Here is a 21,435-nt window from a genome sequence, read left to right on the forward strand (position 1 = left end):
TTCACCAAAATCTGAAACATTTAGCTTACTTGATGTTGAGATTTTGATAAAGCAGCGACAATTTTACACAAGCTCGGGCTTGCAATATTACAACCAGACAGAGACAGGTTTTTGATCAAATGAACAATTGATGCTATTGCAGATGCAGCTTCATCATCAGTTTTGTTGTTATCAAGGGTGAGTGATGTAAGCTAATACACAAAATAATAATCATTTTGGTTTAAAATGTTTGCTATCACACAAAACATAAATATGTTTCCTATGGTTTTGTTTTCTTTGATATATCAGCTTTATATCATGTATAAGTTTCAAAAGAGCTTTCGAAGGGCCTGAGTATCAGTTTCAACGTCAATAAAATCAAAAACTTACTTGATGTTGAGATTCCAACAAAGCATCAGCAACTTTACGCACGATGGGATTAAGAGCAAAACCAGTCAGAGTCAGGTTTTCAATGAAGTAAACGCTTGATGCTATTGCAGATGCAGCTTCATCATCCAATTTAATACCACTTAGGGTGAGTGAAGTAATCTGAATATGAAATATTAACAAAGTATATTCTGGTTTAAATTGACGCCAATTAAATAACACTACAATATATAATGATTTTTATGACAATTTTATTTTCCTGCAACAATCCTTTTTCCGGAATTGGCCCTTAATTTTACTTAACGTTCTTTCCTCTGTGAACATCATGGCAATGGCAACTAATTTAGCTGAGGTTTTATACTCAGCATTCATGCTATGTTATTTTTATTAATTTTGTGTAATTAATAAACTGCCAAACCCCCAGACAATATAAAACTTATTGTAAAATGAGAAAATATTTTTAAAAAACTGAGATTTATCGATCTCTTAGCACACATGTAGACACGTTGCCGCAGAGCCCCTGATGATTAAACATCAAAGCTGTAAATGTAATCCTACTTAAAATACATTTCACCCAGTTTTCTTTTGATATCATGTCCACAAAAAATACAAACTGTTACGACTTTTAGCCTTGTGTTGATAGACTTTCTAATTGTCGCGGGTAAATTGCCATGTCAAATTTTAATGCCAAGTATAACACGTATACAGTTGCCACTCAAACATAGAATGAATAAGAAACAATGAACGTTGAATGCTTTACAAGTGATTCTGTTACATCACAAGCTTAATTACGATTAATGCGTCAGCATCACATGTTTGTATGTACAAGATATAAAGGCAATGTATATCACAAACCATATGCTTTATTGCACCCGCAACTTCTTCGATTGCAAAGTTACTGACATTTTCCATAGCAAGTTTCAGTGTTGGAGGAAATAAATGAATAACAAATGACAAAGCACAAGCTTCTTCATCACCATCCACTGTTAGCTGATTTGGGATGGAATCAACCTGTGAACAATCATAGAGGTCTGGTGGAGATTTGGGCAATTACCACTAGATAGGTAAATTGAAGCAGTCACAAAAAAGAACAACCTTATTCTTAACTACCGAAAAAATACATTACAGTTTGTTTAAAAATCTGGAAATAAAACTTTATCACATTAACTTTTTGTGGTGTAATTAAAACTATTTGTTTACAGCTAACGAACATTATAAGAAAAGATAAAGTTAATGCACATTTTCAAAAATATAACACAATAAACTTTCCAAACCTCAAATGTGGATTCAATATACTTTTTCACCAATATTTCTGGCCACATTGAACCCTGAAAAAAATATTTATTTACCACAGCATAAAAATGAACGTTGGATCTACAAGCAACAACTAAGCCAAAATTGTATTTCTTTTACCCATCAAGAAAACAAACATATTTTATGCTACATACATGCTTTTACTAACATGGTCATACAATAATCATGCAATTGCTGTATATTTCGATTTATAAAATAAATTTTCATAAAAAAATACTAAACTGGATATTTGTGAGAAAAATATATTCCTAATAATTGTTGCAGATTTTGTTTAATTGCAATGTCACTTTACCTTTATTATATCTGGAAACACATCAACTTTTCCACATGCTTCAATTCCTTTTTGTGATATTTTGAACTTTGTTACAATCAGCTTTTTAACATGGTTTAAAAGCAATTGTAGACAAGATATTGAAATTGGAAGTCTGCTGATATCAAGAGAGTCCATCTAATTAAAAAACAACAAACGTAAAAATTTAAATGAACATATTTTTTGTAGTGCATGAGGAAATATTTTTTTTTTAACTTACTGGTTGATCAAGCTTGGATATAGCTGTAGCAAGTTGTGTCATTGAAGTACAGCTTACTTTGCATCCACTTAATGATAGACTTTTTGCAACTTTTGCACATGAAGCTATTGCATTTTCATCATCAACTGTAAAACCTCTCAGCACCAGTGATTGTAACTAGAATAAATATAATATATTGTGGTTATAAAGCACATGTACACAGTAGTGCAGCACAAAAATATAATTTAGAACAAAACAAAGTAATTTGCACATCGACAGCATTGCAGTTATGACAAAATCAAACAACTTTGTTGTTTACAGGCTTAAACTTATGTTCAATATGACCATTCAATGTAGATAAATAGCTAACATAATGTATTATGAAATGCATTGTAATTGAGGTATTTCTGAGTAATAGTTAAAACTACAATATGATGTATCTCAAATCTACCTGAAAACTAGTTCACTTACTTTTGTCTGGTCAGTTGGTGTAAAATGTTTAGCAAATCTTTTGATAAATTCATCGTATGATTCTTCTTCCTGGTTATCAACTATTAACTGTCCCTTAATTGCTGAGCAAGTTTTGGCCAAATCCTGTATAAGTTGCATAGTAACTTTATGGCTGATTGAGAAGTCCTGGCAATGAAAAGATAGAGTTTACTTATACTTGGATTATCTCAGATTTTATTGCTTAAGATATTATTATACCTGAATATTGTGGCATGTTTGGCCTAACAAAACTTCAAAACTTCCATGATAAAATTTACAACTTTTTGAGACTTGAATGTTATGAGACTTTTTTGTATTACTAAATACACAACCAATGCTGTAAGCATCAGTTGGAAGTATGTTTCCTGTTAAAATAAATGTTTCTGGCAACAAATGAAGATTGTCTGTGTAAAATGTTGCATCATCAACCTCATGTAACCATGAGCAAATTTGCAAAAGTTTTTTTCCCCCAACTTCAGTTTTTTGTAGTTGGTCGTGGCAGAACTCCTTGAGTAGGTTTTTCTTTTCAGTCATTTCTCTACAATTTGTGTCACTGAAACAAACTTTTGCAACTTCACTAACCTTGTCATTACAAAGTCCGAAAACAAACTTTGCAACAACTTCCCATCTGTTTGTTTTAAGTTCGGGAAGTATTTTGGAAAACTCGTCAACACTTGCAAAAAAGACAAGGTAACAAGCAGCAAAATATTCTTGCCAAATCAAATGTGAGAAGTTGCTCATAATTTCAGAGTTCAGTATGGTCATATTCCAATTTTCTTCAGTCACAAATGAAACTAGAATCCCTGTTAATGTGCTTTGCTCAATGCCCACTGCTTTAAAGTCAGCTGCCCTAAAAACAGACTTTCTGTTTTCAAAGCCATTCCAAGCCAATTCACACATTTTGCCCAAATATTCTTGCTTATATTTTTCTTTCTGGCAACTTTCCATTTCTGTTTTCTCGCCCCTAACAAAGTTCTGCTTAAAATAGTACTTGAATCCATTTGCAAAAACATGAGTAAGAGAGTGAAATCGACCATCACCACCCTCACTAAGACTTGTCCAGATGACGAAAGCAATAAAAATGCATTTTGCTGGGACATAGCAAGAATAAAGAAAGTTTGGATTTTTTTTTATGACATTCCATACATCAGCACCATTATCTCCACAAATCTGGTTGCAAAGATTTTCTTGTGACTTTTCATTAAGACCCAGAACTTCAGCAACAAACAATGGTCGGTGTTCTGCTTCAATATCAAAAAAATGCTTTTGTCGAGAAGTGAAAACCTTCTTTGCATTTTGAAGCAGTTCACCCCTCATGAGAGCATAGAGATAAAGCAGAGGTTTGTTCCGGTCTGTGGAAACCACTTTTTTGTATCTAAGTTTTCAATCAGTTGCAGCTTCATCGAGTCCATCTACTGTAATTAACACATTTTTGGAATGGGTTAGTAGGCGAAGAAATGATTCTTCCTTGTGTTCTTTAATAGGTGATTCAGTGCACAAGTCGGTTGTCAAAGAATAGTTAAGCAAAAATTTCACAAATGTTGTGGGAGTATCAAAGTCAATGTTTTTTACAGAAATGTAAAAACAATATTGGGTTTTTTCAACATTCTTCATTCTACCATTCATTGCCTTTTCAGTAATAACCTTGGATAGTGTGGTTTTCCCTACGCCTGGTTGTCCAATTAATGCTACAATGTTTGCAAATTGAGGCTGGTTTCTATCTTTTGCTGCTATTTCCGCGCTTGCAAACAGTTGTTCAACTGATACTTTACTGTCCTGTTTTAAGTCTATTGTCTCATAATCTTTTCTCCTGTTGTAATGTCCATCTTCGTCGCTGTATCGTGGGATGACTGTTTTCTTTCTACGCTTGTTTGGAGGTTGAAATCCTGAAGGGTAAACTTTTTTCGATGGATGATCTGTGATTTCCAGTGGACAAACTTCAATTTGTTGTTGGGTTAAAGTTAGAAAACCCTTTGTTTGGCATTGCTTTTTGGCTGCTTCAAACAACAAACTTTTCATGTCATTTTGCTGATCTGAAATTAAAGCCAAAAAACATTTTCAATGTTGGATTAAAGCTGAGACTTTCACAAATCAAGCCATCATAAACTGCCTGATATGGAAATAGTGTCAGTGACTTATGTCACAAATTATAATACTCTTGTTGCCTAAGGTGCATCAGCACATTTTATGGAATTAGTTTTTTGTAGTTGGAGTAGTTTTGTGGCTCTGAATGTGATTCAATTCAGTGGAAAAAGCCTAATTAGGTCTTCGGATTCTTAAGATTGACTATTGCATAAAAATCTACAACATTTGCAAATTTTTAGGTGAGTTAGTTCTTTTTGAACATACAAAGCAATTGGGGATAAATAAATTAATTCAATATAAAATTAGAAGAACATGCATCTGTTTAAATAAAGCTAAAAATGCCAATGCATGAATCAGACAGATGAATAAAACGGTTATTCAAGCATAAAAGTGACTTTTCGGGATGACAGAACTCTTCCAATAAAGTAGCAACGTTATTTTAAAAATAACAAACACTTATTTTTTGATGTCACAATATACATAGTAGATCAATCTATTTGTTTTTAAGGCTTGGTATACAAGGAAGAAAAAATACACAAAATTTTATCAATTTGCACAGTATACATCTACTGTGTACAAATTTGCAAAATGTGGTTGTGTTGGCACCTGTTGCAGAAATGCCACAAACAAAACACATTTACCAACCAACAAAAACAAAAGAATCACCTGGACTGAGGGGTGTTGATGATGTTAAGTTTGGACCACTTGTATAATGTTGATCTGAATTATTTAAATTTAATTAAAGTCAACCAACTTAACCACATAAAAAATTGTACATACGTAAATCACCAATACGTATTAGGTTGGCAGTTTGAGCACCAACAATGCTATCCTGAATATTGGCTGACTGTGCTGATACATTTTGAAGAAAACCTGTGACGAAATTAAGTATGTTTGAATCTACAGAAGATTAATTGTGTAAGTCTTGTATTTAAAAATAGCATTGCTTTGTACACAACATGGTAAAGTAACTGTGAGTTAACACTGCAGTAAGTTTCGAAGGTGTTGCTACAAACCAAAAATATAATCTTAAGTTGTTTCTTTTCAAATGCAATAATTGTTCACAAACAGACAATTCACATGTTAAAAAGCTGTAAAAACTCTTAACCTTCAAGGTTTTGGGTTTCATTGTTCATTGTTTGAAGGTTGTGGCTCATTGGTGCTCTGTTATTTGGTGGATTTTCCCTATGATTTACACCAACATTTTCCATACAAGATTGTTGTGTTCGTTGCTGACTATGTCTGTAAAAAGTTGCTTTGTTGATAGAATAACAACTTACAGTGAAAGTAGAATGGGCAAATACACATACATTGGTTGGGATGAAATATGTTGCAGAGAAGCTTGAAGTGAACTCTGATAATTTGGACTCATTTCCCTTGGGTATAAAACATCTTGGCGAGGATTTCCCGATGCTAGTTGACAAAACTGGTTTGAGGGTGGTTGCTGCAAACCGTCTGGTTGATTGTGTGTGTAACCTGTGGGATTATTTTGAGGTTCTATGGGTTGAGGAACGTATTGAGGATATGGATGCCTCAAATCTGATAGACTGGGTGGGTTATACCATGATTGCTGCCCACCATAATTATGGTTGTTCATATAAACTGTGGGATTAGGGTAAGGTTGTGGGGGTTGAGGAGTGTATCGAGTGTGTAGGTGTCCCAATTCTGGTGGATGACTCTGAGATGTTGATGGTACACTACGATGATGAGAGGTTACATACTGGTTGGGTTGCCAAACAGTGGGTTGCTGGGGTATTTGTAGTTGCAGCAAGTATTGGGTTTGGTTGAAAGCTGGTACATCGGTTGCCTGTGACATTCCTTGACCTGGTTGTGTTGAATGAGCATCAGATTGTTCAGGATGGGAATTCCCCCGTGCTGTTGGATAACTCCCACCATAATATTGGTGAGAAGTATATCCTGTAGGATTAGGGTAAGGTTGTGGGGGTTGAGGAGTGTATCGAGTGTGTAGGTGTCCCAATTCTGGTGGATGACTCTGAGATGTTGATGGTACACTACGATGATGAGAGGTTACATACTGGTTGGGTTGCCAAACAGTGGGTTGCTGGGGTATTTGTAGTTGCAGCAAGTATTGGGTTTGGTTGAAAGCTGGTACATCGGTTGCCTGTGACATTCCTTGACCTGGTTGTGTTGAATGAGCATCAGATTGTTCAGGATGGGAATTCCCCCGTGCTGTTGGATAACTCCCACCATAATATTGGTAAGGAGAATATCCTGTAGGATTAGGGTAAGGTTGTGGGGGTTGAGGAGTGTATCGAGTGTGGGGATGCCCCAATTGTGATAGATGGCTTTGAGGTGTTGCATAAAGATGAGATGTTGATGGTACACTAAGATGATGAGCTGTTACATAATGATCGGGTTGCCAAACATTGGATTGCTGGGGTATTTGTGGGTGTGAAAAGTATTGATGATTGGTCGTCTGTGGGATTCCTTGACCTGGTTGTGTTGATTGTTGATTGTTTGTTTGCTCAGCACCAAGAAATGAAAACGAATCCTACAACAACATACAGTCTCATAAAAAAGTTTTCATTACTAGTAGATTTTAGAACAAAGTGACAAGGCCTTGTTTCCATTGGGACATTCAATGTTGGTTTCTACAAAATCTTTCATAATGATGTATTGATGTCCAGAAAAATGTTATAATTACCACAAATAAAGTTACTGACACAACCACAAGTAAAACTAGAAAAAAAGTAACAATATGTATTCCACGTAGCCACACATGCAAAAGGCTAGACAGAATTTTACGAGATACAGTTTCACCAAAAGTGCCTCTGTTGGTGCTTTCTTGCTCATATTTATAACACATAAGTTAATATTCAGGACATGAATTGTTACAAATTAAGAAATGTCACATTCAACAAGCTTTTTTTTTTTTTTCAATTGGGCCTTTTTTATTGTTTGCTGTAACTCTTATGTCTCCAGACCATTTCCGCAAAACTGTCTCTAGAATCCGGGATTTTGGAATAAAAATCACAATTTTGCAACACTTTCTATTTCTTAAATATATAAAGTAGAGCAGTTACCAGCATAACAAATAACCGATAGGACCTTTTTTCAACTTTTTTCAAACAACTAAATTTGCTTGTTGTGGGGTATGGTTGCAAATTAAATATTTTTGGTGAGTTTGAAATTTATTGCTATACCATTCTCTTGTGTTTTTTTCACCATCTTTACATTAGAAATTCTCACAAGCTTGTTTTTTATTCTGAGTAGCTCAAATTTTTACCAAATGAAGTTCTTGCCAAAAAAAGGGGAAAAAAGGCTTGCCATACCTGGTTTGCTTGGTACTGGTCATTGTTTAAACTTTCCTGTTCATAATTCCAATCCATTCAGGTTAATGTATATCAACAAACACAGCCATATTTGACTGATTCCAGTCACAAAAGGGCAACAAATGATGAATGGCAACTGAATCCAGAGTTAAGTCCATTATTCACAAGAGGCAAAAACAGTCAGAGGAGAACAGTTTTTATTCTTAATCCACTACATTTCGTTTAATTGAATTTATCTTTAAAAAACTAAAATGATATACAAAACACCATGTACAAGTTTAGTAAATAAAATACAATCCATGGTTCCAAAGTGGATCAACAATGGGCCTGTCATCACAATGCTGCAGAGAAAGACTGACTGAAAAAGCATTAGTTTAGATAAGAGTTATTCACTATAACTTGTGTAGCGCAACCCATTAATCTCACAGTTTTGTTAGACTCATCCGCCAAGTCGGAACCATGAATACCAGATATATATATATACTCATTATGCTAACAAAACATGGACCATCACCGCAAAAACTGAAAACCACAACTTAAACAAAATACTAAAGCGTTATTGTGATATAAAAGAGAAGGTGACCTTCAGAATTAAGAGGAACTACAACTAGATAAAAACAGGGTAATCCCCAGAAGGTCGTTTTGGAATTGTTTCCCTTCAATTTTAGCCTCGAACAGGCTTTTTGTTCTTTTACCACACCGGGATTCGAACCCACGATGTCGTGCCCAGGAATCCCGATTAGGTTTTCTCATTGGTGTTTAGATGAGGCGCTTGACCAATGTTGCAACCTTTCTGGGACTCTCAAGGACAAGCAGCTTGTTACCGACATCTACCGGTGTTACATCGCCACTAGTATGCTGTGTGTGTGTTTTCTATGTTGTGATTGTTTGACGTCATCTCAATGTGCCGTTGTTGCGTCACACGAACATTTGTCTTAGTACAGTGGTTCTCAAACTGTGGTACGCGTACCACTAGTGGTACGCGAGAGCTTTTTAAGTGGTACGCGAATTAGTCTACTCTATACAAATTGCCGCACTTTGCAGAAGCCAAAACCGCTGCAAATACAAGATGTCGGTTTTCTTTATTGTGTATTTGTGACGCAATAGCATCAACGTGGAATTGTTGCACTGTTGAAGTAATTCTGACATCGTTTATTCAACTGTGCAACAATTTCACGTTGATACTACTGCGTCACAAATGCACAATAAAGAAATCCAAGCAACTGGTGATATTGGCTAAATTGTTATTCGATGGTGGTATGTCATAACAGTTATGGTATAGTAATACGGTGGTACGCAGTGTATTAAAAAACAAATGAGCGGTACGTGATTGGAAAAAGTTTGAGAAACACTGTCTTAGTGGAACACTGCTGCCTGCCACTGCTGTTGACTTGTTATTGTCTACCAGTGCTGCTGACCTATTGTAAATGTATTTTCTATTTGAATAGCCTATTGCATAAAGATAATTTAAGTGCCATTGTTTTCCGCTGACTGGTTGATCTGAAACCTCCCGAAATTTGTAACTCTGGTGCTATAATAATTCGGTAAGCAGAATTTGCTTATTTCTGTGTGTTTGTTTTTGGTCGCTAATTCTACAACTGTTTATGTAGAAACCGCAGCTCCGTCAAAATAAAGCGGATTTGTTCGTTTTCTTGGAAGGGGGTTGCGCGTTACGACTATTGTAGAAAACCCCCTGTTGCACTGTCCGGGCGCAGGAGTCACGCCCATCCGCACTGCCAAGGGCAGCGTAACAACCGGTATAATATTTCTGTAAGAGTCGCTCGGTCCTTCTCACGCAGCGTACAACATTAAATAAAGTCTGACTCTAGCCTTGTGCAGCAGAAAATTATTGTGCAGCAAAATGATGATACTTATCAAATCGCATGTCTTTTTACACAGTAATTTAAGGAATTGGGTTCACTGATATCCCAGCCAGGTTGGAAAATCCTGCCTGGTTTTCTTGCATACGTTTTTATAAAGCAACTAAAATTACCACAAGTATGACAACGGATGATGCTATGTGATATGATGCTATGTGATATGATGCTATGTGATATAACTATCATACAGATGGTAAAATCAATCATTTAATAAAAACAAATCAGCAAACAAGTCACGAAATTCATGTGAGTTTTTCAAGTTCCATCCAAAGGCGGCGGAAAGCACAAGGGTAACTCAAAAATTCACCACAAGTTTTAAGTTTCACACCCCACCTTTAATTTTTTCAACACACCTTGCGACTATAAAGAAGTTTTTAGTCTATTACCAGTTTCAAGCTACAAAGTACACACAACCCACCTAACTTATGAACAAATACAAAGATTTCCAAAGGTCGTATTTGTAGCCAACTCCAATTATTTCCAGTTTTATTCCCGGAAAGCACCAGAGACACTGAAACATTTCACCCTTAGCCTGAACCTCTTCCTGATTGCCGTTGATTCGTTGTTCGCTGCTATCCAGAAGTAAACCATCCAAACTTAGTTGTGCACAAACAATCGTGGAAGTCACGCGCCGGCAGCAGAAATGTATCGACCACAAGGCGACAAAACGCACCGATCAGTCGGAAATTATGCTGCAGCAATATGCAGTCTTAGGATAGTACAATTTACTACAGTGCTGTGAATAGTATGAATCCGTCATGAGGTTTGCGGGCTTGGCACTCCAGGCAATGCAGCCTAGCTGGATCAGCCACTTTTTCCTGACAATATTACTGCGTAGTATGAATCCGTTGTTGCAAATGTGACAGTAAATTGCGTCGTACTATGGGTTGAATGGTGCTGTAACTGTGTAAAATAACCTTTGTGGTATAGAGTGACTGTTGACAAACCAATACCACAGCAGCCACTTTACAAACCCACAACCAATAACCGCAAAGTTTGCACACCGCAGACGTCACACCAATTATTTGCGGAAGGAAAAAAGAATGTTGTGTTTCAAGTGCTGAAATTCGCTCTGGCAAAATGAGGCAATTAATTTAATCATATGATCTGATAGCTTTGTACGGTCCAACTTGGTGTTTACTAGTGTCAACATTAGTAAAGCGCCAACACCAGCAGACTTACAGAATAGCCGCTTCAATAATTTAAGGTCACTTACACAGATACATTATGGCAACGTTTGAGAAAAGAAACACTAAAAGTTGTAACGAAGTTTTGGAGAAAATATCGGCGAGGAACAACTTTGAAATCACGAGCAAAGAATTTTAGGAATATCTGGACGAAAATGACCCGATCTCACATCTCAGGGACGAATACATAATACCTCACACAATAGGCACAGGTTAATCAGTGTTGATATAGGCACAGGGTGAATCAGCGTTGGAGCAAAATCGACAGGCTTAAAACGTATACGTTTTTCGGCATGTCGTAAATTCTTCAGCTGCTTACTGTTTAAAGGTTGAGAAATTCTCTTTTACTAACCAGTCGTTATCTTCAGCTGAAAGAACACCTTCGGACAAATGCATCTACTTCTCTGGAAACGGGTTAGGGTTGCAACCTAAATGCCTGGCTGGAGAAATTTCCAAGGTAAGCCTGCAAAAGTAATGGCATTAATACCGGTTTTAACTCATTTGCTGATGAAATCATTTTATTATATTTACTGTAAGGAACTGAAGATGCCCATGGAGCAAAATATATATTCCTGATAAAAAGCCAGGCTGATCGTGTAGTAAAAAGCTACTGCTTTTTTTATGCTACTGATCGTTATTTGTTTAGATCCTAGATACGTGGGGAACCACCGGAAACGACTGTAGGACGAGGGGTCACTTGCCCGCCACCTGGTGTGACGATTACGTCACAGAAGGAATGGCACGGTTAGTTGGCGCTCATGTGGACGAAGTAAGATATGTGTGAATCGGGTGTCGAAAATCGGATAATTTTAAGTCAATTGTGCATTCTTATAACCAACCAAAATTATATCAAATTTTGAAAATGAAAAAAAACAAACTTAATAGCACGCTTCATTTGATGTTTGACCAAGGAAAGACCGAAATCACACTCATATATATTTTACAGGTGGCAGCAATGAACGGACTAACAGTTAATCTTCATCTAATGCTTGTCTCATTTTATCGACCAACTGCTAAGAGGCATAAAATCTTATTGGAATCGAAAGCCTTCCCATCCGATCACTACACTGTCGAGTCACAGATACGCATGAAAGGTTACGACCCACGTGAGAGCATGAAAATGGTTGCCAGGCGACAAGTACGTGTGCGAAGATCATTGAGTGACGTGAGGTTTTTAAGCGTAAAACATAATTTAAGCCACATAGATCAGCCATTGGTGTTACCTAGTTTTACATTGAGTTTCCTTCTGTAGAAATGTAGAAGCGATTTTCCTGTTCTACCTCTCAAAATTATACTTTCCCTATGTTAATAATAAACAGGAAAATGGCATATGGGGATGACGTCATCGCTATGATAGAGGAGCACGGACATGAGATTGCGTTGGTGATGCTGCCAGGGTTACATTTCTTTACAGGACAAGTGTTTGACATGAAGAGAATAACCGAAGTAGCTCACAGCAAGGGCTGTATGGTAGGTTGCGGGTTGGAAAACCTATTTAACAACGAAAAAGTTGACTAGATTTGTTGACTTCGGTTAATCGAATAAAAATTTACCGACACATTAATCCGGATCAGCCAAATCATGTTTTGTGGGATAAAGATTGCTGTTTAGTGGGTGATTATGTGTTATCAGTATCATAGTAGATATTTCTTATCCACTTCTAACAAACATGTATAAATACATGTGATCAACCTTAGACAATTACAATACAAGGTTAGTTGCAGCCATCTTCTTTCGATAATATATGTTAATTGTATATTATGTATTTAGGATGCACAGATTATTATAAGTTATCAACCTTGCCGATAAAACAACACAAGGCCATTGTGATCGCCTATAAACGGCTAACAAACCTTTGGATTAGGTTGGTTTCGAACTTGCGCATGCAGTTGGTAACATCGAACTTCACGTGCACGACTGGGGTGTCGATTTTGCTGTGTGGTGTACGTACAAATATCTCAATGCTGGATCGGGATCTGTCGGAGGCGCTTTTATGCACAGAGAGCACGCGAACAACGATTTTCCGAAACTAACAGGTCTTTGCAAGAGGTCGAAGTTACTGTTGTTGTTTTTATCACCAGCCCATTCTTTGCTGTTGTTGTTTTTATTGTGTTCACTGTAAGAGACTGAAGATGCCCACGGGGCGAAATATATATTCCTGATAAAAAGCCAGACTGATCCTGTAGTAAAAAGCAACTGTTTTTTTAGTCTAACAGGTCTTGAGATGTTTCATTGGTGCTTCGTCGTCTAATATTATGTTAATTTTTTTTTCATAATGACGAGAGGTTTTTATTTCTTAAATATATAAAATAACCCATAGAAATGGTGTCTCGCTTGGTGTCTTTGTCAAAATTTCCTCAATTAAATACAAACTAACGCGGATGAATATCCTCAGGATGGATTGGGCACAAATTAGAGACGAGGTTCGATATGACGAACGAACTGGACTTGATTCCCGGAATCCAGGGATACAGACTTACCAGCGCCCCCCATCTTCTGATTGCGGCACTCCATGCAAGTCTGACAGTGTTTGAGAAAACCAACATGAAGGAATTGATCGCGAAGAGCTTTTTGCTCACAGGGTGAGTCGTGACGTCACGTGCCAATGTCGATGTAAAAAAATGAATCACCAAAATGCACCAGTGTCCCCAATATAAAAACACTACGCGAGGAACTTAAACTGAAACTGAGCGATTACTCGGCTTCGTAATCTGTTTTATTCTAGTGTGATTTTACATTTTCAATTTTTTAGCAAAAAGGTGTTAGAATTGCTTGAGAAACAGTTTAGCATTGGTTGAAATGTTCACCATCATCACACCAAAGCCTGAACCACAATTTTAGGTACCTGGAATATTTGTTACGCCACTACTTTTCCAAATCGGATGACCGGAAGGCGTACATAGAAATAATAACGCCCAGATGGGAGAGGGGCTGCCAATTATCGCTGATTTGTCATCAGACAGCCGTTAAGGTAGGAAGAAAACATATTTGAGGGAGCTGTCATGCATTTTTTTCCCAGTGCTATTATACCCTGTACCCTGGTCTATTGTTATAATATAAGTGCACGTTATCACGCGGAAAAGTGCATGTTATTTAAAGCGTGTTCGCTCGGAAATTAGATCAGCTAATTTGTGGCAGAAAGATATAAATATTTTGAAACATTTCATTGAACGACGCTTTAATGTCACAGAGTATTTTTTGCACAGGTTCAAGAGGAAATGATAAAACACAACGTAAGTTGTGAAGTTCGCCACCCAGTGGTACGTGTGGCCCCAGCTCCAATGTACAACACGTTTCACGATGTGTTTCAATTCGTACAAATACTGAGGAAAGTTCTCTTGCAAGAAGAAATGTGTTGAGGCACCATATCGTTTTGTGTAAATATATAATATAGGGGCACACATGACCACAAATTATATAATATTTTAAGCAATGTTTTGTGATTTATTCACAGTGTGTTGTTGGAGATTGCGGTAAGTGACAGGGTTTGCATGAGAGCAAACTTCAACCGCATGTACCAGCATATTTTTAGATTATTTTGCCTTGACAGTCTTATGTGCAGTCAATTCCGCCGAAATATGTCATTCCATCACCGTGTTTCAATTAAAATTGCCTTTACACAAAACATTTCTGTCCCTAGTAAGGTTATTCGCATTTTGCGCATATTACTTGAACAGATTTTTTGGGTTGGTAGTTAAGAATTAAGAACATTAAATAATGCATAAAGGTCATATTGTTATGTCATTGATGCCAAATTGGTCGTTGTGTTGTGTGTAATTTCCAGTATATCGTCTCTTCTGGCGTTGGCCCAAGTCCAATCATTTCAACGCAAATTTACGTTGCCTTCAATGTATGTTGTACAACATTGTTTCACACGCCTGACTGGCGCGACCATTTCCTCTCTGACCATCGTTTGCTTTTGCAAGTGCTGTGCCTGGCATTTTTATAATCTATTGGTTGCCACGTAAACCGCTTATGTGAAAACGATGGAAGTTAACGTTGCATACCTTGTGTCTCCATATTGGCACTTGGTAAGAATAAAATTGTAAAATTAAGTGTATTTTTTCGTGTTGTACTCGGTTCAAAACTGGTCGTTACGAAAGATCCGAATTTATTACCGGGGCGAATGAAAATGGGGAATTGTTAGCTACGTGAGGGGAAACATATGGTAGTGTTGTGATTCGTTTCCCGGGCATACAACGCTCACACCAAAAAATAGTGTTTTTTTACGCTTGTGTCCACAAAAACAATTAGTTACATTGGCCTGTCTAAGCTATAATGTTGTCAAATTAATTGTGTTGCTCGTCGGTTTTAATGTTAGCACATGATACACAGATTTATAACATATTGGGAAAGTAAGACTTTTAGTATTGAACTAATTATGTTGTTCATGCAAAAAATAGTAATCAACAGTAAAAACTATCTTGATTCTCGGAAGAAAGCAACCTTCCCACGCACTTCGACATATATCCATAAGAAAACCTTTCATCGTCGCCAAGTTCGTGCAAAATGGCACCAATTACTTTTTACCTCGTTCTCAATATTACGGGTGTGGTTCCCAAATTTCACCACATTCCAAGTTGATTCCTCCTGTTTAAATCGAGTAAAGCAAGTAAAATATGACCTTTATACACATTCTTACCCCGAACATAGATTTGTCGCCACTGTAAGAATCGCCAAGATTAAAACCAACTCCATGTTTGCGTAGAGAAGCATCGACCTCGTATTGAAATGTTCTTTAAAGGCACAGACAAGAACAGTATATACTGGGACCCACTTTCCCCAGACTAAAATAAGCTGTAACATACTTTGCGTCGGATTTGAATTAAAAAACATATTTACGCTACGGTTTATCCGCCTTTTTTCATTCAGTCAAAAGAGTGGTTTGGTGTTTGTAAGGAAACCACGTTTTTCAGAGCAAAAACATTTATAACCCATTTTTGGTTGCCATTCCACTGTAACCAAATGATCGTTTGTAATACCTGAAATTGCAATGCATATTCATTTGGTGATACTGCCAGATATAAGATACGGAAGAATGCCGTGAGTCTGGTGTCGCCAAAGGCTACTTTACAGATAGAAGTTAAACTGAAGCAGTGACTTCTGGACAAAAGCCTTTCGAATTTAGCGCTCGACTTATGTTACACAGAATGATATGACGTATTGTACAGAATGTACTGGTCGTCAGAAGAAGTACAAAAAAAAATTTCCCCGAATCCTGATTTCCACCTAACGAATGTTAGAGTTTTTCCAATAAATTTTACCCCGGAAGTAAATGTTGGCTATTTAGCTGGCAAGACGGTAGCTCGAAATAGCGACCCTGTCTACAGCTCACTAAAATCATTATTAGCTCCATTGCTCACAAATTAAAATGTGAATTTAGAACTGATTTCCGTTATTTTAGATATGGAGTCTGACACCAACGTTGTCGCAAATGCATGTTGTAGCACGAAAGCCAACGTGCAGAAAAAGATTAATTCGGCACGCCACTACATGCATATGCGATGGCGCACGAAGCAGTAAATACGACCAACAAAGTGTTTATTAGCGAATCGTTTTTGTACAAACAGTTGATACGTTTTAATTGGCACCAACATGTTATTGGAACCAAATCCGTCGCATCCACGACAACTACATCTGAAACTGGCAGTTTTCTTAAAAAGAAAGAATGTTTTTGTGGCAACGGTCTTCATGGCCTTCCTCCTTGCAACTGATCTTTGAGAGCAAGGATGCTGCGCCTCTGCTCATCAGGGAGCATCCGGATTTGTTCTGGTGTTAACTGGAGGACTTGCATGATCAGAGCGGCCTGGAAACACATGATGGCAAAAGTTTTTACCTTTTATCCTAATATATATTTGATTGACTTTTTAAGTGTTAAAAGTGAACGAAAACATTGACCACAAAACTACACATTTTATTCACAATTTGACCAAAGTTGTTTTAAGATTTGGGCATGTGTCTAAGATTGTTTGTGGGCTGACTTTTTTGTACATATACAAATACAGAACTTCAGTTGATGCAAAGAATATAAACCATACATTCACTATTCACTTCCACAATAATCAAACTTCCGATTTGTATCACAATGCAACAACGAACCTTTTCCTGATCCTGCTCTGCAGATGGATCCATAGGGGTGTCCTCCTGAGCAGGAGGAGGTCTTCCTCTTCTTGGATCGCTTCTTTCAGGAGGTGGAGGAGGATGTCGAGCAGGATCCCCACCCATTCCAGGACGATCCATCGGAGGTCTTCCTCCACGATCCATCGGATGATCTCTCGGAGACAATCCTCGTTCCAGAGATGAACGCCCCCGCTCATGTGAGTTACCGCGTTCTGGGGGCCCACGATCGGGAAAGCCCCGCTCATCTAGTGGCAACAATTACAAGTTAACAGAATGTGTTACAAACTGTAAGGCCTGCAGACACCCTCTTGGTGAAAGTGTCACAGTAGTCAGCAAAGTACTTGTGAAATGCACCAGAAAATAATTATATTCATGATTTCCAGTCAGTGGCCCATTTTAGTGTAAAAACACATTGCTTTGGAAACACTAATTGGACAAAGGTAGCGCAAAATTTGTCTGTGCATTTTTGACCTTTGCATTTCTTAAACAAATGAAGACAAGAACTAATTGATTTTCACAACTAATCTCCATGTAAGAATGTGGTCATTCTACCCCTTGGATTGGGTGGAAAAGCCCGACCAAAACCTTCATCCATATGTGGTGGTCTGTGACGATCCATCGGGTCGCCCATACCATGATCCACGGGCACTCTTTCTATAACTCGCATGTCCACCTCCATTCTTCTTGGACCTCTGAATTGTAAAATGGTTATTAGTTTTAAACATCATAGCATGTTTTTGACAACAATTGAAAACTTTACAAAACAAGGGTGTTTCAACACAGGCAAAATATTTTCTGCAAGTAAACATTTTCCATTGTCAATTTTATGTTTGCCAGACTGAATACAACCAATAGTTAACCAGTGTCCATGCAACTTTTTTTGTATGCTTTTCAGTTACAGCATTTAAGCATTAATGATTGCAAGTCTGTTAGTTTATAAATTGTTGTGTAAAATCTCTTTGTACACATTTACTCATGTGGTCCAATTTACTCATGTGGTCCAATCCCAAATTTTTGATACTTTTTGGCCCACAAGCGGAAAAAGTTGCCCACTCCTACGTTCTTGTTTATAAAAAATATCAAAAAGATACCATAGTAAACAAGAGTACATATTTCTCAGGCCAAATAATGCCCTTCTATGTCCAACTTAATAGGCTATGGAACATCCTTTGCATCAGATGCATAGTATCACCACCAGATTAAACAGTTTAATTCCCACCTATCTCCTGGACCAACTTCCATTGGGTGTCCCCTACCAGGTGGGGGCTCTCTAATGCGTTCACCATCCCGGCCACCTCCGAGCCCAGGCAGTGGACTGCCATTGGGCCTTGCGTCCTACAATCATTACAACAACTGGATCAATTTATGAAGCATATCATATAAATTAGCTGCGGATAACGATAATGACAAATACATTTCTTCCATTGCGTAAGACAAAATACATTTCTTAAAATCAAACACAAAACTTTGGAGACAAAAATTTGCTTACGGATTCTGGACGAGGACCTTCAGACGCTGGAATGAGAGGTTGAACTGGATTTTGTCTGTGCAGCATTTTCTACATGTAGAAGTAGTATTAGTAGGCAAAAAAAAAAAAATAAATGCACAATATTCAAATATTTTTTTCATTGTTTCAACATTATAATATAATTTTCAATTTCAACAAAATATTTAGTTCTTTCTTTTGATTATTTTATTATAGCTGTTTCGTTACCATGGCAATTTCTGGATCCACAATCCTCATAACAACTTGAGCTTGCAACAAAGCATATGCCAGTTGTGGGTTTTGAAGCAGCATGTTTCTGGCCTCTACTGGGTTGTTTTGAATGCATTGCTACAATAGTTCAAAAGCACAGATTAGCTAAACGCCAATATTTCAATGAAGTTGTTGCAGTTGTTTTAAAACATAAATCCAAAGATTAATTCTGAATAAAAATCAACATCAAAACTCTCTTGCCTTCATTTGTTTCATGAGCTCAAACATTTGTTCAGGGGGGAGGCTTGCAACAGCTTTGCTGATAGCTTCTGGGGCATCTTGAGATGGAGTTGGTTCCCCGTATTCCGACTCCACTGGGGGACCCATGGCCCTGAAGTGGTTTACTTCTTCCTGTAAACAAAACACAATGATTGGACATCATAAATATTGTTCTACGTTTGCTGCTAGACACACTACAATTTAAACAGACTCCTCTCCTGGCATAAATTAAAAAAGACTGACATCACTGGTTATTTGCCCTTTTTCTCCAAAACAATTTTTGGTCGAAATTGTTATTCAATGTGCATGGAAATTGAAAATGACAAGAACCAATGCATTATATAGCTACACATCTGGACAAAAACAGTCCAAATACAAAACAAGGTTAGGTAATATGTTCCTGAGACTACAAAAAGACAATCAGCACCAGTGTATGACCAGACATTGGGTTAATGTTGCCAAAAATACGTTTGCAAAGAGTACAGTGTACATCAACACTCAGATTAACAGCAATTACCCATACCTGAAAGTTATTGCGGTTCTTTTCACTTGTTGCATGATCAACTCTCAGTGATCGACCGTGTAACTCCCTTCCATTAAGATTTCTCATCGCACTCATGGCAGTCTCCTGATCTTGATACTCAGCAAATCCATATCCCTTAGGCTTGCCAGACTCTCGGTCAAATACGAGGCTACATTAACATAAACCTATAATAAGCAAAGTGGGGTCAACAATATGAAATGTGCAAGCTGCATACGGAAGTCATTGCTTGGCCATTTGGTCAGCTGCGTCAGCAAAGTCGTCTGATAGTCACACCAGCTGCGTTGATGAGACCTTAAAGGTCGAAACAGTTGCCATCTGTATGCAGCAGCTTATACAATAATAACATAAATTGATGAGTCTGACTATACTCGCAAATGCCTGCAGTCACACCATACAAAAGCACATACCGAAAACTAATGACGTTGCCAACTTCATTAAAAATGTCTTTCAGCTCCTCTTCCGTTGACTCATAAGGTATATTTCCAACTGAAAACAATTTTATGACGAACTATTACTGTAAAAAACAGACATAACCAACTGATGAAAAATGCATAAACATAAGATATACCTATATGATGTATATTATACAAGGAGTCCACAATACTTACCAAATACGGATCGGACAGATCTTTCGTAGTCGACGGGATCACGGTCTCTTAAGCCAAACATTATCGTTTTCTGTCATTCGAGTCTTATAAAGTACAAAATAAACAAAGTAAACGCACACTTTCCTGCTGATCGTGACTATTGGTTTGGTGGAAACTGGCAATTTCTCATACGAAGTACTAGTCAGTAGTTAATGACATATACATGGCAGTCAAATATTAGGTGCGCGTTTCTTTAAGCTGAAATTTTATTATAAAGTCATAATTTCACCCAATCTAATAAAACGAAGCACCTGCATTTGCATACACACGCCGCAGCAACAGCGTTATTTCGGCGAAATGAAAATTGGTTAAAAGCGAAATTATTTCACGCATGAGTGAACACGACGATTGTGTTCATACAAATTATAAATTAACTCGTAACAAAATTAATCAACAAGATCTCCAATATTTATAAAACAATATCTATACTTATGTAATTGCAATCTTAAAACACCTATAAAGTATATCGCAACGAAATGGGTTTGACCGCGGTCACGCTGTGTGAATCCCAGCATTGGTCGTCAAGGAAGATACTTTTACACCGGGTCACAAAGTTTTTTCCAAACTTGATCCACATATAAGCCTACGTAACACAGAAATCTGTGCGAATATTAAAGCTACGATTTTGTGTAGTATTTTAACTCAAATTTATAAACAAAAATAACAGGCGGTGGTCCTGTTCACGCCTAATCATTAAAATTTGCAGAGATCTCTGTTTTACACATACTTATATGTAGATCAGGTTTGGTAAAAACTTCGTGACCCGGTGTAGCAGTATTTTCCGTTCGTCAAAGCGTACACTGCGAGCATTTGCGGCTCTGCATAGAAGTACCAATTTAATAATGTTCCGGGCCATAGATTTTTTTAAAAATTGGCGTAGATTAGGCTTAGAGCATTTAGATCACATTACCATTGAGTTTTTAAAGACCTATAAAATATATCGCAACGAAAAGGGTCTGACCGGGCAGCACTGTAAAACGACTTTATTGGTTTTGTATGGTTGTAGACTGGTCACTAGTTACTATA

General features: G+C 37.3%; 4 protein-coding genes across 9 annotated transcripts in view; 1 reads left to right on the top strand and 3 right to left on the bottom strand.

Annotated features, from left to right (window-relative positions):
* The window catches only part of LOC145894917 (uncharacterized), a 30,262-nt gene extending 21,964 nt beyond the window's left edge, over positions 1-8,298 (bottom strand). The window contains 13 exon segments of the mRNA XM_082983627.1: positions 30-191; positions 370-528; positions 1,222-1,377; positions 1,641-1,694; positions 1,973-2,128; positions 2,211-2,366; positions 2,661-2,825; positions 2,898-4,711; positions 5,430-5,483; positions 5,544-5,636; positions 5,872-6,005; positions 6,074-7,275; positions 8,057-8,298. Coding sequence (XP_082839753.1) covers positions 30-191; positions 370-528; positions 1,222-1,377; positions 1,641-1,694; positions 1,973-2,128; positions 2,211-2,366; positions 2,661-2,825; positions 2,898-4,711; positions 5,430-5,483; positions 5,544-5,636; positions 5,872-6,005; positions 6,074-7,275; positions 8,057-8,113 — 4,362 coding nt within the window. The 5' untranslated portion in view covers positions 8,114-8,298.
* The window catches only part of LOC145894912 (uncharacterized), a 425,937-nt gene that overhangs the window by 141,265 nt on the left and 263,237 nt on the right, over positions 1-21,435 (bottom strand). The gene's annotated exons all lie outside the window — the stretch shown is intronic.
* Positions 8,774-14,813, top strand: LOC145894520 (kynureninase-like). The gene is made up of 9 exons (XM_082983137.1): positions 8,774-8,909; positions 11,492-11,580; positions 11,770-11,892; positions 12,070-12,262; positions 12,442-12,593; positions 12,988-13,159; positions 13,519-13,705; positions 13,965-14,088; positions 14,330-14,813. The coding sequence occupies exons 1-9, from the start codon at positions 8,774-8,776 to the stop codon at positions 14,480-14,482; spliced, it is 1,329 nt and encodes a 442-aa protein (XP_082839263.1). The 3' UTR covers positions 14,483-14,813.
* LOC145894929 (cleavage stimulation factor subunit 2-like) lies at positions 16,654-20,656 on the bottom strand. Its single transcript, XM_082983650.1, has 10 exons — positions 20,371-20,656; positions 20,170-20,248; positions 19,742-19,910; positions 19,201-19,350; positions 18,958-19,077; positions 18,733-18,801; positions 18,463-18,578; positions 17,796-17,935; positions 17,223-17,488; positions 16,654-16,929 (listed from the first exon to the last, which is right to left on the bottom strand). The coding sequence occupies exons 1-10, from the start codon at positions 20,429-20,431 to the stop codon at positions 16,813-16,815; spliced, it is 1,287 nt and encodes a 428-aa protein (XP_082839776.1). The 5' UTR covers positions 20,432-20,656; the 3' UTR covers positions 16,654-16,812.

This window comes from Ascidia mentula, chromosome 3 (genome assembly GCF_947561715.1).
Source record: "Ascidia mentula chromosome 3, kaAscMent1.1, whole genome shotgun sequence".
Lineage (NCBI taxonomy): Eukaryota > Metazoa > Chordata > Ascidiacea > Phlebobranchia > Ascidiidae > Ascidia > Ascidia mentula.